General features: G+C 38.0%; 1 protein-coding gene across 1 annotated transcript in view; it reads right to left on the minus strand.

The window, feature by feature from the left end:
• The window catches only part of CACNA2D3 (calcium voltage-gated channel auxiliary subunit alpha2delta 3), a 485172-nt gene that overhangs the window by 25542 nt on the left and 435898 nt on the right, over positions 1 to 23732 (minus strand). The window contains exons 28-32 of the mRNA XM_075514383.1: positions 22330 to 22391; positions 21325 to 21369; positions 15213 to 15275; positions 11847 to 11917; positions 2680 to 2755 (exon numbers count right to left, since the gene is read on the minus strand). Coding sequence (XP_075370498.1) covers positions 2680 to 2755; positions 11847 to 11917; positions 15213 to 15275; positions 21325 to 21369; positions 22330 to 22391 — 317 coding nt within the window. The remainder of the gene's footprint in view (positions 1 to 2679; positions 2756 to 11846; positions 11918 to 15212; positions 15276 to 21324; positions 21370 to 22329; positions 22392 to 23732) is intronic.

Here is a 23732-nt window from a genome sequence, read left to right on the forward strand (position 1 = left end):
TATTACGGACTATCTTATAGAAAAAGATTAAAAGCTACGAGACTTTCCTAGAGAAGAAAAGAAAACAAAATTTCAGCCTTGGGGGACATCTTATTTATTTGCATTCCGAATCAGAAAACCTGAAATTTCACACCCAAGTCATTAACTTTGTTGCATACTTTTGTTTTCACAATGCCAAATGATTTAGTGTAAAATAATGTATTTATTACTACTTACGAACAGACATATTTAATGTAAAATATACTATGTATTATAAAAGTGTTTTAATATGAGAACTAAAAGAATATTTTTAAACAATATATCTGGAAAAAAACTTCAATAATACGAACAGAAAATCAGAAAAATAATTTGTTTTGAAATGTTAGCAGAAAAACATTTCGTTACGTTGATATAAATGCATTCTCATGAAAGGAGATTTTACTAAGACAGCCTTTTCCACTCAAAGGCTGTTCCTTCAAAAACTCCAGCAAAAACGGCAGGAGTTTTATTCTCTCTGTGTATCTAAACCATCATTGAGAGCCAAAGGAATTGAGCTGGGTGACTCTATGGCACCGATACATTTGCAACGAAGTGGTTCTATGGAGAGTTATCTGGGACTTGAATAAATTAAAACAAAGAATTTGCTAAATAACAAAGTATCTGGATATCTTTTCAGAAGCAATCCTGTACTGGTAAAGAAATGGACCAGATGATCTATAAATCTAGTCCATCCCTAATTTATCGTTTTAGTCCCACAGCCTAAAAAGCTACGATAGAAAGAGGGGTCCAGCCCCGACACCTATTTTCCACAATTTTGTCAGAATGTTGCGATAGATCCTTAGTAGTCATACAGTCTTCGATGCCTATGCTCCACTTCTACGCTGCTGAAAATACGAAGTTTTTAAAGAGTCTCAGTCTCGTCCCTATATCTATTCTGATATTTGTAAAACCATAATTGTGAAGAGGAAGGATAAACATTCGTGAACAAGCATTTTGCTTATGTAGAAACTGTACTGAATACTGCCTAATAACCTGATCTATATGTGCAAAACTGGGCATAAAACCAGGGAAAAAATACTTTTGAGGAATCTAGCCCTGTTTTTAATGCAAGATCTCTCGATACTTTCTCTGTAGTCATGGTTATTAGATGTGACTGAATCAACAGGAAAATAATAAAATAACCAAAGCTCTGCCCATCTTTCATGTTGGACATCACAAAAAACTCACTTGAGGTTTAAAGAAGAGTTTGGCTATCTTTAAAAAAATAAAGAAAGAACATGCTCGCCATGTCGCAGTGTATCCCACAACAGTTGCAGGGTTTTTTCTCCATAAACACAGCCTGGACAAAAATTGGAATAGTGAAAATCTCTTGGATTCAAGCCCCAAGCTGTTAAAGTAAGAGAGAAATACTTCAGCTCTTCGTGCTGGGTGCTTATGCAAACTGAGCTGAAGCCCCAAGCTTTGGGATGGAAGGTTGTTGCTAAGAGTTGTAATATATTTGAAAATTTTTCATGCAAATGTGATTCACAGCACCCCGTTCTATTTCACTGATAACTTAAGTCTCATTGCACAGCCTGGTACTTATCATTATGTCAAGAGAGTCTTTTTTCAGTTCAGGCTTGAGCGGGTAACAGACTGATAAGTGCAGTAAATCCAAATGTGCAGTTATTTGAAAAACATAGAGTCATGTCAATATGTAAATGAAAACATCCCAAACGGCATATGATTATTAAACCATAGAAGCCACATATAGAGATTTGGAAGTTGCCAGAACTTTGATATTTACTCAGCAGTTTAACTATGTGTAGGCTTACTTTTTCTAGCTAGATCCCTGTGCTTTTAAAAATACTATCAGATAGCTTTTCCAGACTGGTGAAATTGCTCGAGGGTTTTGCTGCTGTCTTTCCATAAGAATTTTTCATGCTAATACTGTCATATATTTGTTAAAATGTTTCCTTTTTAATATGCAAAAGCTATACTTCATCTAATACCTTATCAGTTCTAATAGATTATTATAGTGATCAGTAAAACATATCTATGATTATAAAATAGCCTTGGGGTTATTACCTAGACATACGATCTAGCAACAAGGAATTGTTGCCCTTGCAAGACCCACCTTGACTCTCATCAGGCCTTGCAGAGGGGCAGGGTTTGTACCCAGATCGGACTGCAAGACAAGGGTTTAAATGCATTGAAATTCTACTTTAAAAGACATCTTCTTTAAATACTAAGGAAAAAAAATGTGATAAAAATCACTGACTTGTGTGCCTTGCCAATGAACCAATCCTTTCCTATAAAAAAACAAATCTCAGTTTTTAATTTGAATTACATTTCTGCATGCATGTACGTGTTTGCATACAGAAAAGGCATATGTGATTCCAGTCCCCCAAACAAAGCACAATCTGTTGCCAAATTTACAAAGTCCTAAGAAGGAGGATTCATCCGGTGCAAAGAACATTCTGACAGAACCTCAGAAATGGTGGCCCAGCATTAAAAATGATTGTGCAAGTACTTGAACTTGAAAATGCTTAACACTTTGCATTTGTTTATAATGAACCATTCCTGGTATGCACTAGGATAAACGCAAGAGCTGTAAGCATTCCAAATCAAAATAATGGGCTTACAATGGCCATGAGATATTTGCAACAATTTTCTTTGATGATTGCATGGAAATGTGCTCAGAAAATTTACTATACTTACGTCCAGTAAGCTATGGGCACTGTCGCTACTCTCTTTGTTTGTTCTACACATGGCCTGGTAGTCATAAAGTGTAATTCTACAGAGAAGAACAGAAAACTGCTTGACTAAAAGAAGAAAACAGCGGAATAAAAATGGTGATATGGAACAGTCTGCCCACAAAGTAGACAGGAAAATAAAAACTGTAACAGCAGCAGGGAAAAGAGGGAAAGGGATCATTAAAATACAGGTTACACAAAGGAGAATAAAGGTAAGAAACACTGTGAAAACTTTGTAAGGATTTTATCAGACTACAGAACAAAGCAAAAGCATAACTGGGAGAAACCAGGGAAGATACACATAGTGTAACACACAATGATATAACAATGCGAGGAGGAGGAGGAGAATACACATTCAACACGATGCTTAAACAATTGGTTCTGGACTGAGATCAGCACATTTAGCCCCAGAAGGTGAAAGGACCTATGCATTTGAGGGGCTTCTCACAACAGACCACTCCTGAACTCCAGTGAAGGCAAAAAGACGCTTCTACAGTTCTCAGCGCAGAAGGAATTTGTAAAAACATGGTGTTGCTTCCAAAGAAGAGAGAGGTGAAATTTCAGTGTGTTCAGTAAACGGGACGGATAATTGAAGCAGGATGGGTTTACTTTTGCTTCTTTTCATGAAGGCAAAATGTTCCATGTCAAGTACCTGCTGTAATCAACGTATGCTAGAAGCCTCCTCAGATGCATAGTAAACAGGGAAATTTCTTTCTGCTTGTGATTTTACTCATCATTGATACACTTCAGAGATCTAAATGTAAAATCCAGAACTCAGAGATAGTATATGGAATTGTGATTATTTCTCTAAATCTGTCTGTCCATAGAACAATTAATTAACTATATCCATCCACATAAAAAGCATTTAACATCTATAGCAGATGTAAAGAATCTTTAGCTGATAAGTTGCAACAAGTGTAAATATATAAAAGCTACTAGTGTTATTTATACATATCCGTTTGACTTTTGCATCATCGGAGGGACAAAGGAACACAATTGGACATAGATGGTTTATAGATGTATGAGATGGGACTTCAACGTTTTGCAATGTGTGCCTTGCTTCTAAGGGAAGAGGAAAGGAGAGCACACAAATTCAGCTACGGAAAGGATGTCCCAGAAGCTGCCAAAACCAGGTCATGAAATGCATTCAGCATTCTGCACTGCATGCCATGAAACGTTGCGACCTGTACCAATAAAATGCCGTAATCCATTGTGGTAGAAACGGTACATAATTTTTCTGATCTCATTTTGTGACAGCAACCATCACTAAAAGCTTCTTTATTATGCCTATATTTTCTTTTTGGCTTACAGGCAAAATATCTAATATATTGGATCTCGCAGCTTCAACTAAACATTTAGTACATGGTCATACTGCTTACATCAGTAATTTTATCTTCTATTCAGAATAGAAATGGCTAGGAAGCCATTGTTTTGTGGACTGGCAGAGAGAGGCACATGGTAGACAAACGCATAACTAGAGACCTAAACATGGGTGTAAGTTGAACACTGACCATATTTGGCAGAATCACGCCCACAGCCAGATCCGCGCACACAGATCTGCCAAGACAAACAGAGCAGTACATGGTGTAAGCTGTGCTGCCTGTGTGGCATGCAGTAATACACCGCTTTCCCTAGCTTTTCTTTTTTTTCCTTTATTTTTTCCCCCCTTTAACCATGGTCAGAATCCAGCCCCTGTGAGGTAATCTCTACGGCTCAGCCTTTCCAGTCTTGGTTGGCTTGCCTATTTTATTCCTCTGGATCCAAGGACTGTGTGGCATGTCCCTTTGGACCTCCCAGTGATGGTGGCAAGCGATAAGCGTAGACAAGGGCAGCTTACAGATGTTAATGTGCTCTCTGCAGAGTAGCCAAGGAACTCTACAGGACGAAATGGGCCCATCCTGCTTCATTCAATACCTAGTGTTACAAGCAGAATAGCATTCAGATTGCCTTTGTTCTTTGTAAATGGTTTTTCAGTATAATAAGTTTGGTGACCTTTGTGTGGTGTTTGAAAGTGCAATCAATTTCTCAGCTTTCAGTTTCCTACACCAGAACTGCTTGGTCAATCTGTGGACTTCATCATTCTGCTAAGACGTGTTAATCAAATACTATCGCAGTGTGTCTTGTGGAACATCTGTCATAATTTGAACTTCACTTCAAATATTGGAAAAAGCCTTTCCCCCCTCAATATTTGTACTTGTATTTACATTTCTTATGTAAATATTACATTGTAATAGATGTAATAGTTTCTTTAAATGCTCAAAGATAAAAAGTCATCAAAAGATTGAAATATGTACTCACACAAATAATCAGACATATAATTAGTATCGCACCCCGACATGCTAGATTCTATTTTTTGTAGATTCTCTTATTGTATCGTAGGGAGTATACAACAATCTAAGATTGTATTATAAGCAAGAGGAACAAAAATGTTAAAATGTATGTAGTTAAAGAAAACTTCATTTAACAGGGGAAGAAATACTAAACTAAATACAGTGATGGCAGAGGGGAAGGGTTGTCATAAACAACCTCAATATCATTGTGGAACACTGCAAAATTGTTTGGAAATGCTTGAATATCATTTGTGGATGATATCGTAATGAGTTTAGTTTTAGTAAATATATTTGAAGGTGTTTCTAGTGTGAAGATTCTGGTTCAGGAACAAACTAGAAAACAGATAGTGTGTCCAGGTTAAAAAAAAAAAAAGGGAGCAAATCCTTAGAAAGGTACATGGCAGACATAGGTTTCTTAACAAAAGCCTGGAATGAGTTCTGGTTTTTGAACAATGTATTCCCATCCCATTAAATTTCAAAGTGGGCAGGTTCAACACCTATCTGAAAGTTTCTAAGGACGATTCAAACAACTGTAACACCGGATGCGCAAAATATACCAGCGAAAGCATCATTGCCAAACGATCTTAAAAGACCTGATTCTTCCGCACCAAAAACAGATAGGAATTTTGCAATACACTTCAAAGATCAGTGGATGAAGCCTATAACCACGTTGAAATCTGAACGCTGCCACATACTGAATGAATGCTGGACGCTCTGTCACTGTGAATGGTATTAAAGCTCAGTATAAATGGGTTCCAAGGCATTCACAAATTCAAATCCAGTTTGGTTTTGTTTCTGTTCTTGCAAATGTAATAGGAAGGTAAAAGCCTTCCAGCCCTATTCCTTATACAGGCTACTGTAGTATTTGTAGTCACAACAGTGGCCTAAGACACTGAGGTGCTTCTGTGTTCAGGTGTCATTGCAGAGTGTTACTTTATTGCTAATGTCTCATTTTCTAAAATAAGATGTTAGAAAATCAGCTTTCTTCTCACTCAGACAGACTTAACTCACTCTTGCAGAAAGAAAGGCTTCCAGATTACCCTTTTTGAAGTGATTGTATTTCAGTTTTAAATAACTGTTTGCAGCTAACCGTATCCTCTTCAACTGACTATAGTTAGTGAACATAATTGCCTGCTTCCCACAGTCTAACTTTAAGTCCATCTAGACGCCCAAGTCCATGCTCTGTATTACAGCATCTCACAGGAGAGCTTTGCTGCTGCTGCGGATAACGTGCTCGAGACTCTCGGGTATCGCCATGCTGCTAACTGCCCGTATTTCCACACCTGGCCACTGAAGTCACAGAGCAATTGTTTTCAGCGTGTCATAGGACAAATACGGACTATGTGCAATGATCTTTAACTAATGGAAAATCACTTACCAAAACCTAAATGTGTACCTCCGTTGCATATAACTTCAGGGGGCCAAATACATTTTAGTGAAAACCTTTTTATTGTCAATTTCCTGATACAGTGAATTCCAGTCTTGTACTTTGCAACGTACTTACAATTGAGTACGAATCTGGTTCAAGAAAATTAAACTTCTAAGGCCTACCAGCAGCAAAGGCTACATTAACAAATGTACTCCATTGCTTTCAGCTAGATTTTCAGCATGCCTATGGATTTCTACTTGGTAGTGTAAAATACCATCACTGACAGTTATAACAGCTGAAAGATCTTCAGTACATACAATTTCAAATGTTTTGTCACCAGTTCAACATTTGGGGATTTTAGTATAATGTGTAGGAACAATAAGCTTCGTGCCATGGAAGTAAATGTCAAGTCCATAAAAAAAAAAGGAAGAAGAGCTCCAAAAAACCAAGCATAGGAAGCCAATAATACAGGAAGCCCTGATTATTGACGCTACGCTTTACTCAGTAGTCCATGTAAGAATTAATGGTGACTACAGCTCACTTCTGGTGGGAAGACGTTCGTTAACTCAGACACAAGGTACGCAGCCTGTCTGGCATCTCCCAGAGAGGGGAGGGAGGGACAGCGTTGAATGGTATGAAGACTCAACTAGGTTCTAAGTCTAGAGAGGGTCCTTGCGGCAAGGCAGCAGGACACTGTAAGAAATCCCGTGCTGTTGCTGCTCTGGCTCCCCCACCCGCACTGACAGACAGGTTATTAGTGTCCAGAAGCTGTCAGACTAATACCTTTCACCACCAAGAAAATCAACGAAAAGCATAAAAATAAATTACAGCATTTTGACAAAACAAGCTTGTCATCACATCTCTTTGCCTGTATTGTTCAGCGATTCCCAATTGCCAACGTGCTCCACGGCAGAACTTATATAAAAACTACAACTCAACCTGTATTTCCAGGATACAGAATGACAACTCATCTATATAGCACACTCGCCTGGGTTTCTCCTTCAGTGGGTAAAACGATTCCCATATACTAATACACTGCACTAAATTAGTGGTAATATTTACAGAGATATAAACTGTAACTATGCCCAAACTCAGCTTTAAGACATTAATTTTAGATGTCACATGGACAAAATATGAGCAGAAAACATACCACACAGCAGTGCGGGAGTTGTAGAGCACAGGTACCAGATGCACATCTGGTAAATGCAAAAAAACCAAAAAAAATCAAAAAAATCGGAACAGGGCTCTTCTTGTTGGTAATGACGAGAGGGAAGTGACAGATACTATTTGGTTCTTTTGTACCTACTTGAAAACCTGTACTGGACAGTCTGCTGTATTGTTGCCTTTGGAATGTCATTATTCAGGGCAGCACAACTCCATATTATTCATTTAGAGACTGAAGAATAAGGGTGCAGGCCTCACACATGCTCTGCAGTGCACATGACAGCTAATATAGATGACGACGATTGGAAATAGTCTGCTCATTCTCCTACCTTGAATGTCTTCTGCCTGCCCATACAAAAATGCCTATTCTTCTACCTGACTACTTTTTGTGGTATTTATGCCATAAACATAGGGTATATTTTGAGCTTACTTTTTCTTTTACTGAATAAATCATCACTAAAGATAGGGAAATTTTTCATAATATAAGAACTGCTACATTGCAGAACTGCTACATCAGAGTTGCATTTGTCCAATACCAAATCCACCAACTCCAATTTGAATTGTTCCTTTAGTCTGTCACTGATCTCCAAAGTATACATCTACATTCAGAAACACTGCCAAATTAATAGGAGGTCAAATCAACGACTGTAAAAATCCACAAGAAAACAGACACATTTTTTATGAAGGTGTCCATTTAACACCTTCACCAAAAATTCAAGAATATCTTATTAAAATGAGGGCTTAAATAAGAAAGAGTGGCCTAAACTAAACAGAAAAATACCCTTTCTTTGGAGGCTGTGCTGTCTCAGTGGAAATTAGTATCCTGTTGGTGAGCAACTAGTTACTGTTTTCATGATTCGGCTTTAAGAATGTTCTGCTCTTTGCAAGTAGCTTAGTAAAGAGTTCGGAATTTTTTTATAATCTTACACCCTGGAGGCAAAACACTTGTTAGGTTTTGCTTATAAAGCAAATCAAGACAGAGAGATGAAAGTCTGCCTCTGTGTGCTTGCGTCTGGAGAATACAGGTGAAGGATTTGAACCGGACCATGCCGAAAGGGCACGGACAGAGTGCGTTGTTCACTAAGAAGCACGTGAGTAAAGATAAAGGAACAGAGCAAGGAAAACTGAGACACAAGAGAAGCTCTCCAAGCAACAAGAACTGCTTAGAGTGAGCCTTGGGACCCGGGAAAGCTGGAATTCGGGGGTGCACCGTTTCAGTCATACATCCTGACATGATTAAATACCAAAGCATGGATTCTTCTTCAGAGGTCAAGAGGATGCCTGGTGGAAACACAACTGCTACGAGGAAATGATGCTGCGTCCATATTTGTCTTATAGAATTGCTTAGCTTTCCTCCTACTGGAAAGGATGAAAGCGCTTTGAAGTCAAGAGCTATTTAATTTTCTCTTACAGATTTATTAAGTTCGTTTCTTTGGGGATTTCATTGCTCCGATACCCCTTAAAGTTTCTGATGTTAATGTGGGGTATTTAGATTTTCATGCTTTGAGCAGTTGAATCTATTTTTTCACTGTTTTTATGTAAACAAAGTGCTGAGGAAACTATAAAGAAACTTGTTTCTAAGTTATGTGAAGCACATACTTTTCCATAAGCACATCCTAATTTATTTAATAATAAATTGAAATTATATTTAAATTATTTAACTGTGTGCAATATTCAGGGTATAAGATAAACATCATTTTGCTAAATGAAATCATAGAACATGTCACGTTGCTGTGGAGGCACTGATATAATTTTTCTTCCTAAATATAAAACCCATAAACTAAGAAAATATACATACATACGTATGTACATATTATTCAAAAGAAGTACTGAGTTTAAAGAAATTGAGGAGGGAAGGAGGTATTTAAGTTCACTTCAAAAAATAAACAGCGAACACAAAAATTGAATTTCATCTAGCTGCAGGTTGAAAAGAAATAGTCAGCAGCAAACAACCCCCTTTTGTTTAACACTTCCAGCTCAATCCTAAAAAGAACTTCTCTATCACTCCAAACTAGTGGTAGCTGGAAGAACGCACAAAGGGTTATTTCATTCCTTTTGTGGACGGAGAGCCTGAAAGCTGGCCTGAACCAGCGAGGTGGTAGCACGTCTCCGCGCTGCCGCTCAGGTGGCTGCTGCAAGAGGAGGAAAGGACTCCCACCCCCAGGGTCCCCGGGGGCTACCGCGGGCGTTGGTGAACCCTTCCGCACCGCGGAACCTTCTCCTTCTCAACTAAACAAAAAAGGAGCGAGACCAGACCAAACAGGGCAAAACTACGTCATTCACCCGCTGGACGGTAAATGCCATACAAGCAGCAAATTGCAAGACAGGACGGCTCTGGATATTGTCAGAATAAAAGGCTGAAGAACAGAGCTTGCTCTCTGATTTTGTCTTTGCGGTAGGAGCAGCAGTGACAAGCATAACGCGTGCAATATCTATATTGTTGTGGTCTCAGGGAAACGGTACTGGAAACAGATTTTGCCACTGCATTATGCAGTGCTTTTTTTTCTTTACTTCTTATTCCATATGAAATAAATTTTGGAAAAGCAAAACACAAAGCCCCACCCAAACAAATTAGTAATCTTCAAAACACGGTAAATGTGTCCGACTGGTTTTCATGGGAGCCAGCAAAGATTTCTTCTTCATATTGCTGGAATTAAAGGCCTCATCTAGCAGAGCTCAAAGACAGTTTGGGGTGGTTTTTTTATTGCTGCACAGAGCTATCTGCTGTACAGCAGGAAAAGCAGGTGGCTCATTTAGTGCAATTACACCACTTTGATTCTCTCCCATTGTTAATTGATTGGCAATGGCCAGTTTATTGCGTTTAAATAATCAGCTTGCGTTTACATTTTCTTTAGCATGCAGCTCAGTCGCACTGCGCTAGTGGCTTCATTATCTGTACCTCCCTTGGAGCTCAAGACCAGCAAAATCATAAGCCGATGCTCCGCGCCAAACTGGTGCCACCGCAGTTTAGTTGGAATACTTGAGCCAGGCAGTCTTTGTTTTCTCAACAGTGGTACCTACTACCATCAATTGTTCAGTAGATATTCTGTTTGAAAGGCTTTGCTAGGCAGGACAAAACAAATTGGGACAAATTAAAGCATTATCCCTTGATTTTGACTGTATGATTTTGTTTGCTTTAAATAAAATGCTTCATCTCTTGTATAAACAGATCTTTTCATCGTAGAACCCAGTCTATAAATATGTATTACTTCACTTCCTTTTACAGCATATGTTAAGAATGTAGTGCTAAACACAAAAAGGTTGCCACCCTTAGAAAACTAGGATTTGGGATGATTCAGCGAGTGCTAGGTCTTTCCATGTCGGGTCGGTCAGTCAGTTACGGGGCGTGGTATTCAGCTGTAATGCGCAGAGGCAGCACGGAAAGCTTTCTGCCTCTACGAGAGCTGGTTTACCAAGGAAGCACACAAACCATCTGTTCTGAGAGCCTCTGTGTACGCCCTCAGACGTACTGTATACACCCTCACACGTAATAACTAAATTCAGTGGTTGATGGGATCAGCGATGTGTCTTTTTTTATACTAGAAATGCACAGGAAAATAAAAGGGAAAAGTGTAATATAGACGGTCAGCACTTCTCCCATGCTGTAAGAGGACAAAGGGGTAAGGAACAGGTCTTAGACCATGAAGACTCCAGTGCTGAGTTACAGGTTAAAGGGAAAAGTTCTTTCTTACTTCCCCAGGATGCATAATTTATTTCAAAGGACAACACATAAAATCACTATCAGTTTTTATTGTCAACATGATAGTAAGACCAGGTCAATAGTCACAACAACGTTCAGAGGTGAGTTAGCATGTGAATGAAAATGAGTTACTGGCAGAACACTCTTCCCTTTCACAGGAGGGCATTTTGCACTGCCTAGTTTGAGCAACCTCCAGCTTTTTACAGGTCAAAATGTTTAACGTTGCATCAACGATTTGCTTCAGAGCCATTTAAAACTGTGCAGTAGCAGATATGGCCCAATCTCTTTTCCACTTGAGCACAGCGGGAACAAGAGAGGCACACAGTTTTAGCATTGTAGTCAAATAAACTGTTCTTTTAACAAGAAACTCACTGTAGGCTGTCTCCAATGCTCTTAACATTCAACGTGCACGGCATCGAGTTACACTCAGATCATATGGAAAAGAGGTATACATGAGAATCCAGCCACACTGCCACTCTTGGCCGCCTTTTATACGACTTTGGGTTTGTTTTATTTCATTTTGTTGTTACAACATTTTTTAAGAGATAGAAAGTTGAGTTAATTCTTACCTCTTAAAGGAGCCCATTGTTAGTAACTTGTTCATCACGGCCCCTTCGACCTCCCCAAAAAAGTAACCAGTCTGTAAGGGGAAAAGGCAAGAAATCAGCAGAAGTGTAGATAAATGCGAAACAACGCTGGATGCAATTTAAACTGGCACATTCTAGGATCTGGCAAGAGTGGCTGTGACAGTTACATAGATAGGTTTTCAGGACTACTGCTACATAAAAACTGAAGAGGACTTCACAGTCATGGCAAGTTACAGGGATTCCATTGTTACCCCTGAGCAGATGTGAGAGCTTAAACATTATGTAAGTAAGAGGTAAGAGGTACATTATGTAACATCTAATATCAGAAATAAAAGCCATCCAAACCTAAAGCTCGTAAAGAAAACACCCTAATCTGATCACAAACCCTTGTGATTAAAATGTTACTCAGAAAAGATATAAACAGGTTGTGGGAGGATTTCATAAACAGTCATTAAAAAGCATTGTTTATAATTCCTGCATGACCTGTTTAAGGAGCTGGAACAGTACATGTCATCAGTCCTATAAATTTTAACTCCATTCAGAGTCATTTCATACTTAAAACCACTCAGCCTGATGAATTACTCATTTTGTCCTTGTTCAGTAGATGTGGACTAACAAAAATAAATCTCTGTTGAGAAAACTAACATTCCTGTTATGAATTTGGTATGCAATATGGAAGTGACTCCATCATCCGCAGCCATTCATATGACAGTGGAAAATCTTGCATGTACAGCATTTTTCTAGTTTGGGAAGACATTTTTTATTTTAGAGCCTCAACTCCCAGAAGGATTGGGTATGTTCTCTGCATTGTTTAAAGGGAGAAATCCCACAATTTATGGGGGGGAAAGGGCACTACACTCTCAAATTGCATGGATTCCATAGGTTTTGTATGAACTAAACCCCAATTCCATTACAAGGAACTTAGCTGACCTCAAGTATGCACCTGGGAGTTCGCAGGCAGAAAAGTTACAGCCCTAGCCAAAAAAAGGCATTCCTCTACCTAAAAAGCAAGCACTGCCTTTTTTTTTTTTAAACTCAGGGGAAACTTGGAACATTTTCCAAAACATGCGGGTGTGTAAAGTCTCCTAGAAACAAGAGGAACATTTGTAGCTTCTATGACTGAAAATACTAGCTTCAGTAGCCCGAGCTGACTGATGAAGAAAGATTATCCTAACTATTGGAGAGGCAGTCAATGTCAAAAGGCCCAAACCATAAATGACTAGTATAACCTTAGATAGTAATAAACCTGATTTATCAAGTTGTGCTTCAGTCTTACAAAGACATTTCAGTGACAGTTCTCTCCACAAAAGCTCCATTGCTAGTTCTCCCCCAAAGCAGTAACACCCAGATTATCATTATTTTTCAATACATTAGGATTTAGTTACAATTCAGATGAAGAATTACACTGCCTCTGAGCAAGATTCTTAGAGCAGTTCAGGCCATTTTTGGAAAATCATAGAAAAACAGTGCTGAAGCAACCCCAGACAGGTGAGTAACTGATAATGCGTCATCCCACTTCCCTACCCCTTCTCTATCCACAATAAATATAGAGTGTACACATACATACATGTATAAAAATAAACATACACTATTGTAATTATCATAATCCTACTATAGCGTTATATAAACATAGAGACAACTTTACTCTCCATCTTAGGCTTAGATCCGTCGTAACCAAAAAACTAGGTCGTAACACATTTTCAGCCTAGTTCTGGTCCAACAGTTGTCCACACTATATCCTTCATGGGAATATGTACGGCTAGTATCAGGTAACCTACCAAAGGAGAAATCTCTTCCTAATCATATCTATTGTCTGTAGCCAGCTATCAACCAGCAACTCAGTTACACAAGTCACAATTAAGTACCTGTGAGTAATAACAACAACAATGGGAATATAATGAGACAAAAATGTTTGAAATGTATCAAGATTATTCTACAATGAGTGTTTTTCTCAGGTCATTGCTCAGCTAAGTAGAAAATACGGATTTGATAGATAGACACAAGGGAAAAAATCCCAAACAGCTGCTTCTAACATGATGCAGTTAATATTTAAGCAATGTTACATTTTTAGTTCATATTATTTTTTGGGTAGATCCTAGAATTATATTCAGAACATGCTTGACATTCTAAAGGGATGGAAGCAATAGATTTAATAAAGTAAAACAAAATAATCAATTTCGGTCCTCCGTTTTGCACATAAGAAGACATTTCCTGAAGAATAACTATTGCATGACACCGTACAGCATGCTTAACAGTTAATGCTCTAGTACACATTGGAAGGATAATAGTTTCAGAAAAATTGTATTTCCCTTGTTTATTATGTGCTAATAGACTTTTCAAAGTCTCAACCAAAAAGGAGCAAGGGAGAGAGGGATCACGAGGAAACATGCAATTACTTCCGTGCTATGCAAAGGTGAAAACCATCTGTATCTTTTTACTTTCAGAAGTGTCAGACTTAAGGTTGGAATAGTTCAAGCTTTTCATTTAAAAGCAAAATGCTCAGTTTGGCTTCCTTTTTGCCATTCAGTTCAGTTTTTACCTCCTCTCCAGTCACTCTTCCGAGTCACCCAGAGCTCTTTCCCATAACTGTTTCTCAGTAACCAACCTAGTCATAACAAATTTAATTCACCTGAGGGCTAAGGAGGAGTGTGGATATTCCTATTCACAATCCCAACACATAAAAGAAATACAACTTCAGACAATTCTGGCATAATTGGGGCACCATCCCAGCAGTTTTCAGGCAAAAGTTAATGAGAATGGTGATGGTTCTTTCATAAGGTTTGCAGGATTGAGCGATTATACATTCATTTTTCAGTAATTTTCCATGAAGACAAAGCAAATTAATGTTTTGAATGATCTTGTCATTAATCATGATCCTTGTCCTCTCTGTTGTGATGCTGAGTGCCTCGTTTTAATCCTTCAATGACTGTAACCCACTTCAGACAACAAAGTCCTCAGCTAACAGCTCTGTAAAATTTCATTATCTCAAGTCTGAATGTCAAAGCTCTGCGTTCCCAGCGTTCTCCCTCCCTCCCCAGCCCTTCCATGTGGCAAAAATGCCACAGAGAATCTTTTTTTCTTGGGGTAAAAATATCTTACAGAAGACAGACACTTCTGCAGCAAAAAAGCCCTTTAAGAGAACACTTACAAATTTAAGAGCAGACCCTGCCCCAGTGGGAGACAGAAACTGAGCTCCTGTGAGAAACAACTTACATTCTTTGTTAAAGGATTTTTTAAAATTTTATGTTACTAATTCCTTAACATGTTAAAATAGTGGCCTATTTAAAAAACAAGTAATTTTATATGAATGTGTTACATGAGAAGACTGAAGAAAAATCTTCCACTTACCTGTCTGTAGTCTTCAGACACTAAAATAAATCCATTGTTATCTATTAGGTAACAGTTGATCGCCTGAAAAATAATAAAATACAATTTTAATTTTTTATTTTAGGATACCGCAAGAAGTTAATTACTTACTTTATGCTAATTCCAAGTGACTTCTAAATGTGTAAAGCCTTCAGGTTGTTATAATGGCTTACACAACTTCTACGTGAACGTAGTCTCAACTTACGGGATGTTATCTGATTTAATTTTTATGCATTTGTTTCATGCAAAACAAAACAAAGATGTGTACAGAAAGGGAGGATATAAGATAATTATAAACAAGCATAAGAAGAACAAGGTCAGTGTTTTTATAATCCATTCTTAAAAGTTTTCCTTATAAGTAAGCTTGCAAAGGCATAGAACTTTGTTGCTCCTGATGGCTTCTCCTGTGTTTGGAGAAAAACATCAGCACAATGTCATTACCCTAATGATGTATTAATGAAAACACAGTGTCAGCCCGGAGGACCAACAGGGGACCAGGTAATATTTTTTAATTTGTTCATTGGGGGATGGGACCAGAAACTTCCGTAAAAGAGGCCCCACAGGTCTCCTAAAGCTTTTCAAATTGTGTTTTTAATTGGGAACTGGGCTTAGAGGTAGGACTGTTAGCTTTTCGTAGGTCAGACGTATAAACTGTATAAAACAAGGTAAACCCAAATCAGTGCTTCCCTCCATACATGCATGCACTATTTTAACCTCAAGTGAATTACTTGCTACAGGCAAAGTTTTAATTACTGCGCTTCAGAGTTTAAACATAAGGTTCAACTCAGACCTTGATTTAACGCAGTTTCTCTTCAGTATTGCCAAATACCTACCTCAGCGTTAAATCTTTAACGTATTTCTACTGTTGGTATAAATCAGCAAACATTTTATCATTGTTTCTTGAATTTTCAGTGACATTTGTGTAAAAAACAAAAGTAGGATGGCTTCCAGTATAGGAATCATCATGGCTCTGCTTTTAATTCAAAACCTCTCCTGCTGCAAATGGGCTGCACAGAGACATGATAAAATATGGCTTCTGCCACACTCTGCACATCCAGCAAAATCTCTCCGCTGTTTTAGAGAGGAAAGCAGTTCCACGCAGTAGTAGTCGTGCAAGACGACGTGAAAATGCAGTCTGATTTTTCAAGAGATGCCTAGATGTGTCTGATTCTCATTCTGGCCACATACCAGTACTGTTCTGTGGGGCTGAAGAAGACGAGAGACTTGCAGAAACGTTGGCTGGAAGTTTAGTTTTTAAAAAAGCAAAGAAGCCCAAATCAGGTAAAAGTTTGGAATGAACGTCATTCCCTAACACAAATGCAGGATATTCATTCTAAGAGGGGAACCTAAGCTACGGACACCCCCAGTGACAGAAAACCTGTCAAAAAGGAAGTTGAAACAAGGCATTTCCAGCCTTCGATCTGCTAGAAAGCCAAAAATTGGCAAATGCAATGTGAAAAGCTGATGATGCTGGCAAAGAACCGCGTAGAGCTAATGCACTCAGAGGAGGCAGCTACTTAACCTCAATGGTGTGTGAAGGGTGGAACTTCGGAAGCAGACTGTAACACCAGAACACCGCTCTCCCCAAAGTCAATCATAAACCTCCCGCTAACTTTATTAGGAGAGGAGCTAAGTCAACAGAGAGCCCTTTTGAGGGTACATATTTGCAGTCCTCATGCATGAAAGCTTAATCTGAAGATAGTGCTTTAGAAACAGTATTTCTCCACAGTATAGAAAATAAATGAAAGTAGTTATGCTGGACGAGAGAGACTGTAGGCTTAATTTCATAGTTTGTGGATTATACACAGTTGCGAAAACATGGGCTCAATTCACGAATTAGTGGCCATGTCTCAAATCTCTAAGCCACCGTCAGTCACTAGCATTGTTCAGAATTTAAAAAGATACTAAGGTTTTAGCACGATTACTGGCAACAGGCGTAACACAATAAGTGGAATCTGTATCCTTTTGGAGGAATGTGAAGATAAGAAGGTTTCTACTTCAATCCATTTTAGAAACATTAACAAGGGAAAAATATTCATCCAGGACCATTCATTCAGCTGCTCGCCAGCAAGATAAGTAACTTGCAATATTCTGCACTACATTAAAGAAACAGTTTGTAACTAAAATTTAGCACTAACAAAGGGCAGCGAGGTGCGTTTCCTTGTCCAATACATTAGCAAATCTCAAACAGAAGATTTCAGATACGAGATTAACTCATCAAATAGCATTTGCATAGACTAGAGCCATATGAAAGAGGTTTAATTCACAATGTTTCACAGGTACTGGAAGTGAACTATGCACAGGTTTGCTCAAAGGTTCAAGTTCAGTGAACTTCAGATTTCAAGGGGAACGTTCCATAGGTGGAGAGTCCCCGAGCTTGTAAAACAGAGTAGGCATGAAGTCCAGAATAAACACAGCAAGAATGTTGACTGGGGTCTGAGAACACATTTGAATTACAGTAACTTTGATCAAGTTCAAGTCCTCTGGGTATTTTTCACAGCTCCAATATACAATAACAGCAATGGAATGTAATATGGGTTAAGAAACCAAAAACGAAAAAGAAAGAAAACAGAACATTAAAATAAAATGTGAGACATCAGGAAAACAAGAGGAGATGAGCAAATTCAAAGCTCGAAAAAAAAAGAAAAAAAAAGGAAAAAAAAGGACTTTAATTAACTGGATGTCTGTATTTTAGAATCAAAAGGATCGCACAAACTCATCAACTAATTCTCTGTGGGACTATTGTGCCACTCTGCACTGATGTCTTAATACTTTGAAATGTTTTAATTGATACCATAACTGTCCAGCAGATATTTTCTTGCCATTGAGAAGAGACAGCTGTGAAAGTTAACAGACTCAACAGAGGAGCTGTGATATGTGATTGAGTCCTATCAACAGTATATTTTGTCATTAAAAAAAAAGTTTGCGATCTCTAAATCACCAAGGTTCACACTATTACTAAATTTCTCCGTATGCTTACATGGCTCCTGCTGGTGTCGAGTGAAAGTGGCTGAAAAGACTTTAAACTGCTCGTGTTTTCTTTGCATACGGATGGAATAGCAAAAGAAGTTCTGCACGAATATTTAGCAAAGTATACGACTATTCTTATTAACTGCCAAGGCAATAAAAAAGAAAAGAGTAGATTGTTTCCGGCTGTGCCCTCTTGGAATGTTTATCAGTGCGTACTTGCTTCGTAGCAAGGGCAGACCAAACCCATTTCTGCAGTAACGAGAACGTGCTTGTTTTGATGAAGTAGTCGGACACTTTGCAGCAGGAGCATGTTTTACACCAGAAATATGTAATATGACTATTCTATCACAAAGGCTATCACAAATGAAGGGAGTAATCTCTGCCCAGTGTTTAATCCCAAAAGCATGGTGGTTTAGGCTAAACGAGGAGGAGATTTTATACAGCACTCTGACTTTACCCAGACTACCTGCAGTTATACTTCTCAAGCTGGTTGGCTATGACTGGAAACCCATTGATGAAACTATTTAAAGCTGCTGGAAACAATTCAAGGTAAAGCTTGCACATTAAGTCCATAGCAAGCTACAGTAAAGCAAGGCCACAAAATTTAGGTAATTAACAGTTCTACAGACCTTCTTTTTCAATAGATGTCTGATCACTCTCAGGAGAGTGGGGTAATAAACATTATGAGCTCACCTTAAAATTGGTTAATATGCAAATGACTGCCGGGAATCTGGGCTAAGTAAGCACTTTCACCCACACCTGGGTGGAATCTGCTTTGTTTTTCATTATTTCATATTTGGAAACGTTTACCTAATGATTAAATGAAACAAGCTTTAAACGGAAGAGTCTGTAAGTTGTTATAGCTAGAAATGCAAAAGATATGTTGAGTTATATGGTCCATCGCAGTGCCAAAGATGGCATGATCATCAGGCCTTTTGGTGTGGCTTACTGCAAACTTTATTTTCTATTATTTATTGCTATCTCTAGCCTCCAACTGTTAGATCCCAGGGACCTAGTAGATGAATTATAGTTCGTTTTAAGTTTTGCTGATTTGGTATGCTGAAGAAGTGAGTGTTCCACTCTTATAACTGCTGATGTTTTAAGTTCTGCCTTTCTCTCTATAACGGTTTTTGTGATCTGAATCTCATATTAAGCAGATGTGTATTTTTAAAAAAATTTATCACTGCGCTATGTCCTGGACTCACTTTTCAATAAAACACATTTCAATGTCACAGTATATGAGGCTGTAAAGTAGCATGCTAGAAGTGAGATTGCTAGGATTGATGACGTACCTTTTCAACGTTTTATAAATTAATTTACACAAAAGTAATTAAAAAATTAAAATAACCTTTTTTTGTCTTACACAACTAAATATCCAGTACAATAATAGCACATGTTAGAAAGCACTCTGCAAACACATTCGTGAACTTTTTTTTACCGTGGTTATTTAAAGTTTTGAATTACCTATCCTCAGGAAAGCCCAGCTCTGCTAACTTTCACTACAGGAAACATCACACAGTACTTGATGTAACCATTCTTGTTAATTTTTTTATGTCCTGAACAGCCCTGAACAAATTTAGTGCTACACTCCAAGTGAATTAACTATTGTATAGGCAGGAATACAGTCAGGGCAGCGGTTCAGGTGGTGGAAGACGCGGAGATTTCAATGGAAATACGCTAACACGGGGCCAGCAGCACCCCTGGGATAGGAAGTGGGAGTCTAGTTCAAATGCTGGGACAGCCAGAAAGAGACCTGTAAGGTGAGACTGTAAGAAAGATAAGAGATGACAGCAGAGAAGGAGAAAATAGAGACTTACGGGATACCACAAATAATGTATGTGGGTTCCTGCTGTAAAAAGTAGTGACACGAACTTGTGAGAACGTGAAGATATTGGGAAGAAATGGCTTCAGAGAAAAGAGACGAGAAGGCATTGCTAAACACCAGTGCTTGCAGTGGTGGGGATAACTGCTCAGATTTTCACGCTTTGCTGTGAGCACCGTATGTTGTGCTTTGTTGAACAGAGTGTAAGAACTAATGCTGCGCTGACTGCTGACTCTTGGCCGTACAGATAGCAGCTTTCCTGAAAACAACTAAGCATGTAAAAAAAACCTAAATAAAACTGTATAAAAAATGTTATCCTACTTAAAAAAAGATTGCCAAAGCATTGCATTAGCATGAATTACAGAGCCGAACAGGCTCTTGCCTTTTATGTATGTTTTGCAATACTTTTTAGCCACTGTATGAAAAGTATCATACAAAACAACCTGCAGTTTTTATTTCCAGATATATGAATTTACATTTTATCATATTTAAATTCATATAGCTTGTTCAAGCACAGTTTATCAGGTGATCCAGATCTCCTCACACCATTCACTCAGTTTAGAGATAACGGACCGATCTTGTCAGTAATTGCTTTGTTTTCTTCCAAATCACTAACTATATATGATACAGTATCTCAAACCCAACTCTGATTTTCTAGAATCTTGTATGCCTAATTCCTCCCCATATCTCAATACAGTCCGTGCTTTATTAACCACTTTTAAATTCATTTAACCTGTGATACATAGGTTGCTTAACCAAAACATCATATGTTATGAAGTCAAATGCTTTGCAAAAATCTATGCATAAGATACTAAAGATACTATTTTTATCTAACAAATTAAACTACATAAAAAGCTACTTCGGTGAGTTCATTAAGCCAAACTGACTAAGGCTACTTCTTTTGTTATTTCTGAAGTGCTATTAATGTATTAGTTCTGCATAGATTCAACTCTGAATTCACGTCTAATTCTAGTGTGAACATCAGAGATTAGCTTCGAAGATGAACAATGAAGTAGTAAAAAAATGCCTTAGAACAGCTTTGAATTATTGCCAAAACTGGATTCACAAAGCAGAAGTTATTCCAATGCATATTTGAGGTATCGGTCTCAACCTTGTAATTAAATGGGTGTTTGTAAGCAGTCATAAAGTCTCACTATCTAAATAGTAAAATATTTAGAAGGTGATTCCAAACTACACCAGGAGGTTATAATGTACAATGAGATGTTCAGACTAAATTCATCAACTTTATGTACTACTGCAGTAGAGGTGTAAATGGAAAAAATAAATCTGGTAAATACTTACTTCATCATCACAACTTATAGCACATCTGCCATCGAGAGATGCACACTAGAGATGATACCAAAAATCAATAACATATTTTCATTTCTCATTTGATGATTACAAAAACCCACATTTTAAAAATCCATATGAGCACCATTATAAAGAAGTTGATATTGATTACATTTTTATCTGACAGCAATTTTTCTAAAAATGACTAGGAAAGTTTTAAATCTGTTCACCAGTCCTGTTCTGTTCCTGTCTGCGGAGAAAGGGTGCGTTCTCACCGTAACAATTTCAACTGTTTTAAACACCGTCATCTCCTCCAGGTGTTGGAAGCTTGGAGACGGTTCGTAGACAAGAATACAGCATTTTCCAATAGGGGTGGGGCAGGACCTGCATTTTAGGGGTTATCTTCTGAAACAGTGCAGTTCCAATCTAGTCTCCAAATAGGGGTGGCATCTCCTAATCTTTAGAAAGTACATGATTATCCTCTTCAATGAGTACAAATTCCATATCCTGAACATTTTAGGTATAGTTTATTAAAGACCATGAATGCCAACCATGATTCGGTAATCTAGTTTAGTTAATTAATCTATGTGATACTTCAGTCACCGAATGTTAGAAGGTAGGTCCTAAGTAAGTGAGAAGGCATCATTCTGCTGGAACTGAAAATTAATAAATATCACAGTTTGGTTTACAGTTTCCACTTTTTCTGAGGGAGAAAATCAACATGTGTCAGGCCAACAAAGTACCTCCTTATGTATGGGGGCCTAAAATTAATAAACTTTCATTAAAATCTTTCATCCCAATCATAAATATGGGATCAAGCAACTGGTTTTGACCACTGAATTCTCCTTTTTGTAATGAACTGGAATGTAAATCAGAAGAGTTAGCCATTATACATTTCAAATACATTCTTTCTTTACAGTAGTTTTGCTTGTGACAAAAAAATTGCAGATCATCATCTGCACAGTTAGAAAGCTGTTGTGGATTCAAGGACGAAGAAAATGTCAATTTAAAATATACCTGTCTGCTTGCAGTCCAAAATTTCCGCTGGAAAAATTCAAGTTTCATCTGGATACCTACAGCTGGGAAAGACATAAATAAAAAAAATAAATAAAATAAAACCAGCATGTTAATTCCTTCAAACTGATTATTTAAAATTAATCAGAAGGTAAAACAGTCTTATAATAAAATAGAAAGTAAGCCCTAAAATAAAAAAAAAAAAACAACTAATTAAATTGAAGACACCACACAGTCATATTTTAAACCTTTTACAGTTTGGTTAAACATGAAGGTATTGCTAATATAATGTGAAGAATAGACAAGGCAAACATCATTCGAATTGCATATGTCTCCATAATTAACATAAAAGAACCACAAGCTGAACATATTTATGTTCACATCTATCTCAAATTTGTATTTCACTGATGGGAACACACACTGTGTTTTGTGCTGAAACAACATGAAAAGTCTGGTTAACATTTTAAGAGACCATTTGTTTTGGGGTCGTTTAATCGATGAATTATCAGTGGAACACAAGAAGCCTATTTCAAACATCAAAAACCTCCTTAAAAAAATTGAAATTAAGAGCATTATCTGCAATTCTGGCAAATGAAAGTATCTGACAGACATTACTGGTTTTCAAATTGAAAAAAGAAAAGGATAGTAATGATAATAGCTTGTAATTTTTTTAATAATGGTTCACGATACTACTGATTTAAATCATATTTCTCATAACCTCAGGTGGGAGTGTGTTTTTCCTAGTATCAGCGAACCTTTCTTCCCGCCTAGCCGGATGTCCCTATCAGACCTAGCACTACGCTGTTTCTATTGAGAACAGTATAATGCCTTGTGGTTTGCATACGCTCCGAAGGCTTCTCCTGGATTCGCCTGGTTTCACCTGCCTAAACTAAGAGAATGACAATGTATCCCTCTCGCTGTGCTGAACATTTCTGAATTAGCTTCTTCTTATTTAAAAGAAGTTAAAACGATGAAGAATATGGCAGGAAGACGGGGACAGAGGGGTAAAGACGTCTGCCTTGATTGCGCTGACCGGCCACTGCTGCATCCCCGGCCCGCGCCTTCTGCGCTGGCACTCCCGCAGAGCGCGCCTTGCGCTAGGCTCTTCTGCAAGAGCCTTCCAGTGCCGGCCCTCCGCCAAGTCATGTTCTAGTTGGTCAGGACAGTTTATCGTCGGGTTCTAGTTCAATGCCCTACGGCTCTTTCACGTCAGCTTAGAGGATACATAATCGCTGGGGTAAAAAGAATGAACTGGGCCCTAATGACTGATCTATAGCCTTAGTATACTATTTTCTTCACAAAACCTACAGTTTTTAAAGCCTCGGAAGTCTGAAGACCTAACTTCTAGCAAATTCATTGCTACAAGGTTTTGTTTAAAAACAAACAAAACTTCAGGAAAAGGTAGT

This window comes from Mycteria americana, chromosome 11, assembly GCF_035582795.1.
Source record: "Mycteria americana isolate JAX WOST 10 ecotype Jacksonville Zoo and Gardens chromosome 11, USCA_MyAme_1.0, whole genome shotgun sequence".
In the NCBI taxonomy this organism is placed as follows: domain Eukaryota; kingdom Metazoa; phylum Chordata; class Aves; order Ciconiiformes; family Ciconiidae; genus Mycteria; species Mycteria americana.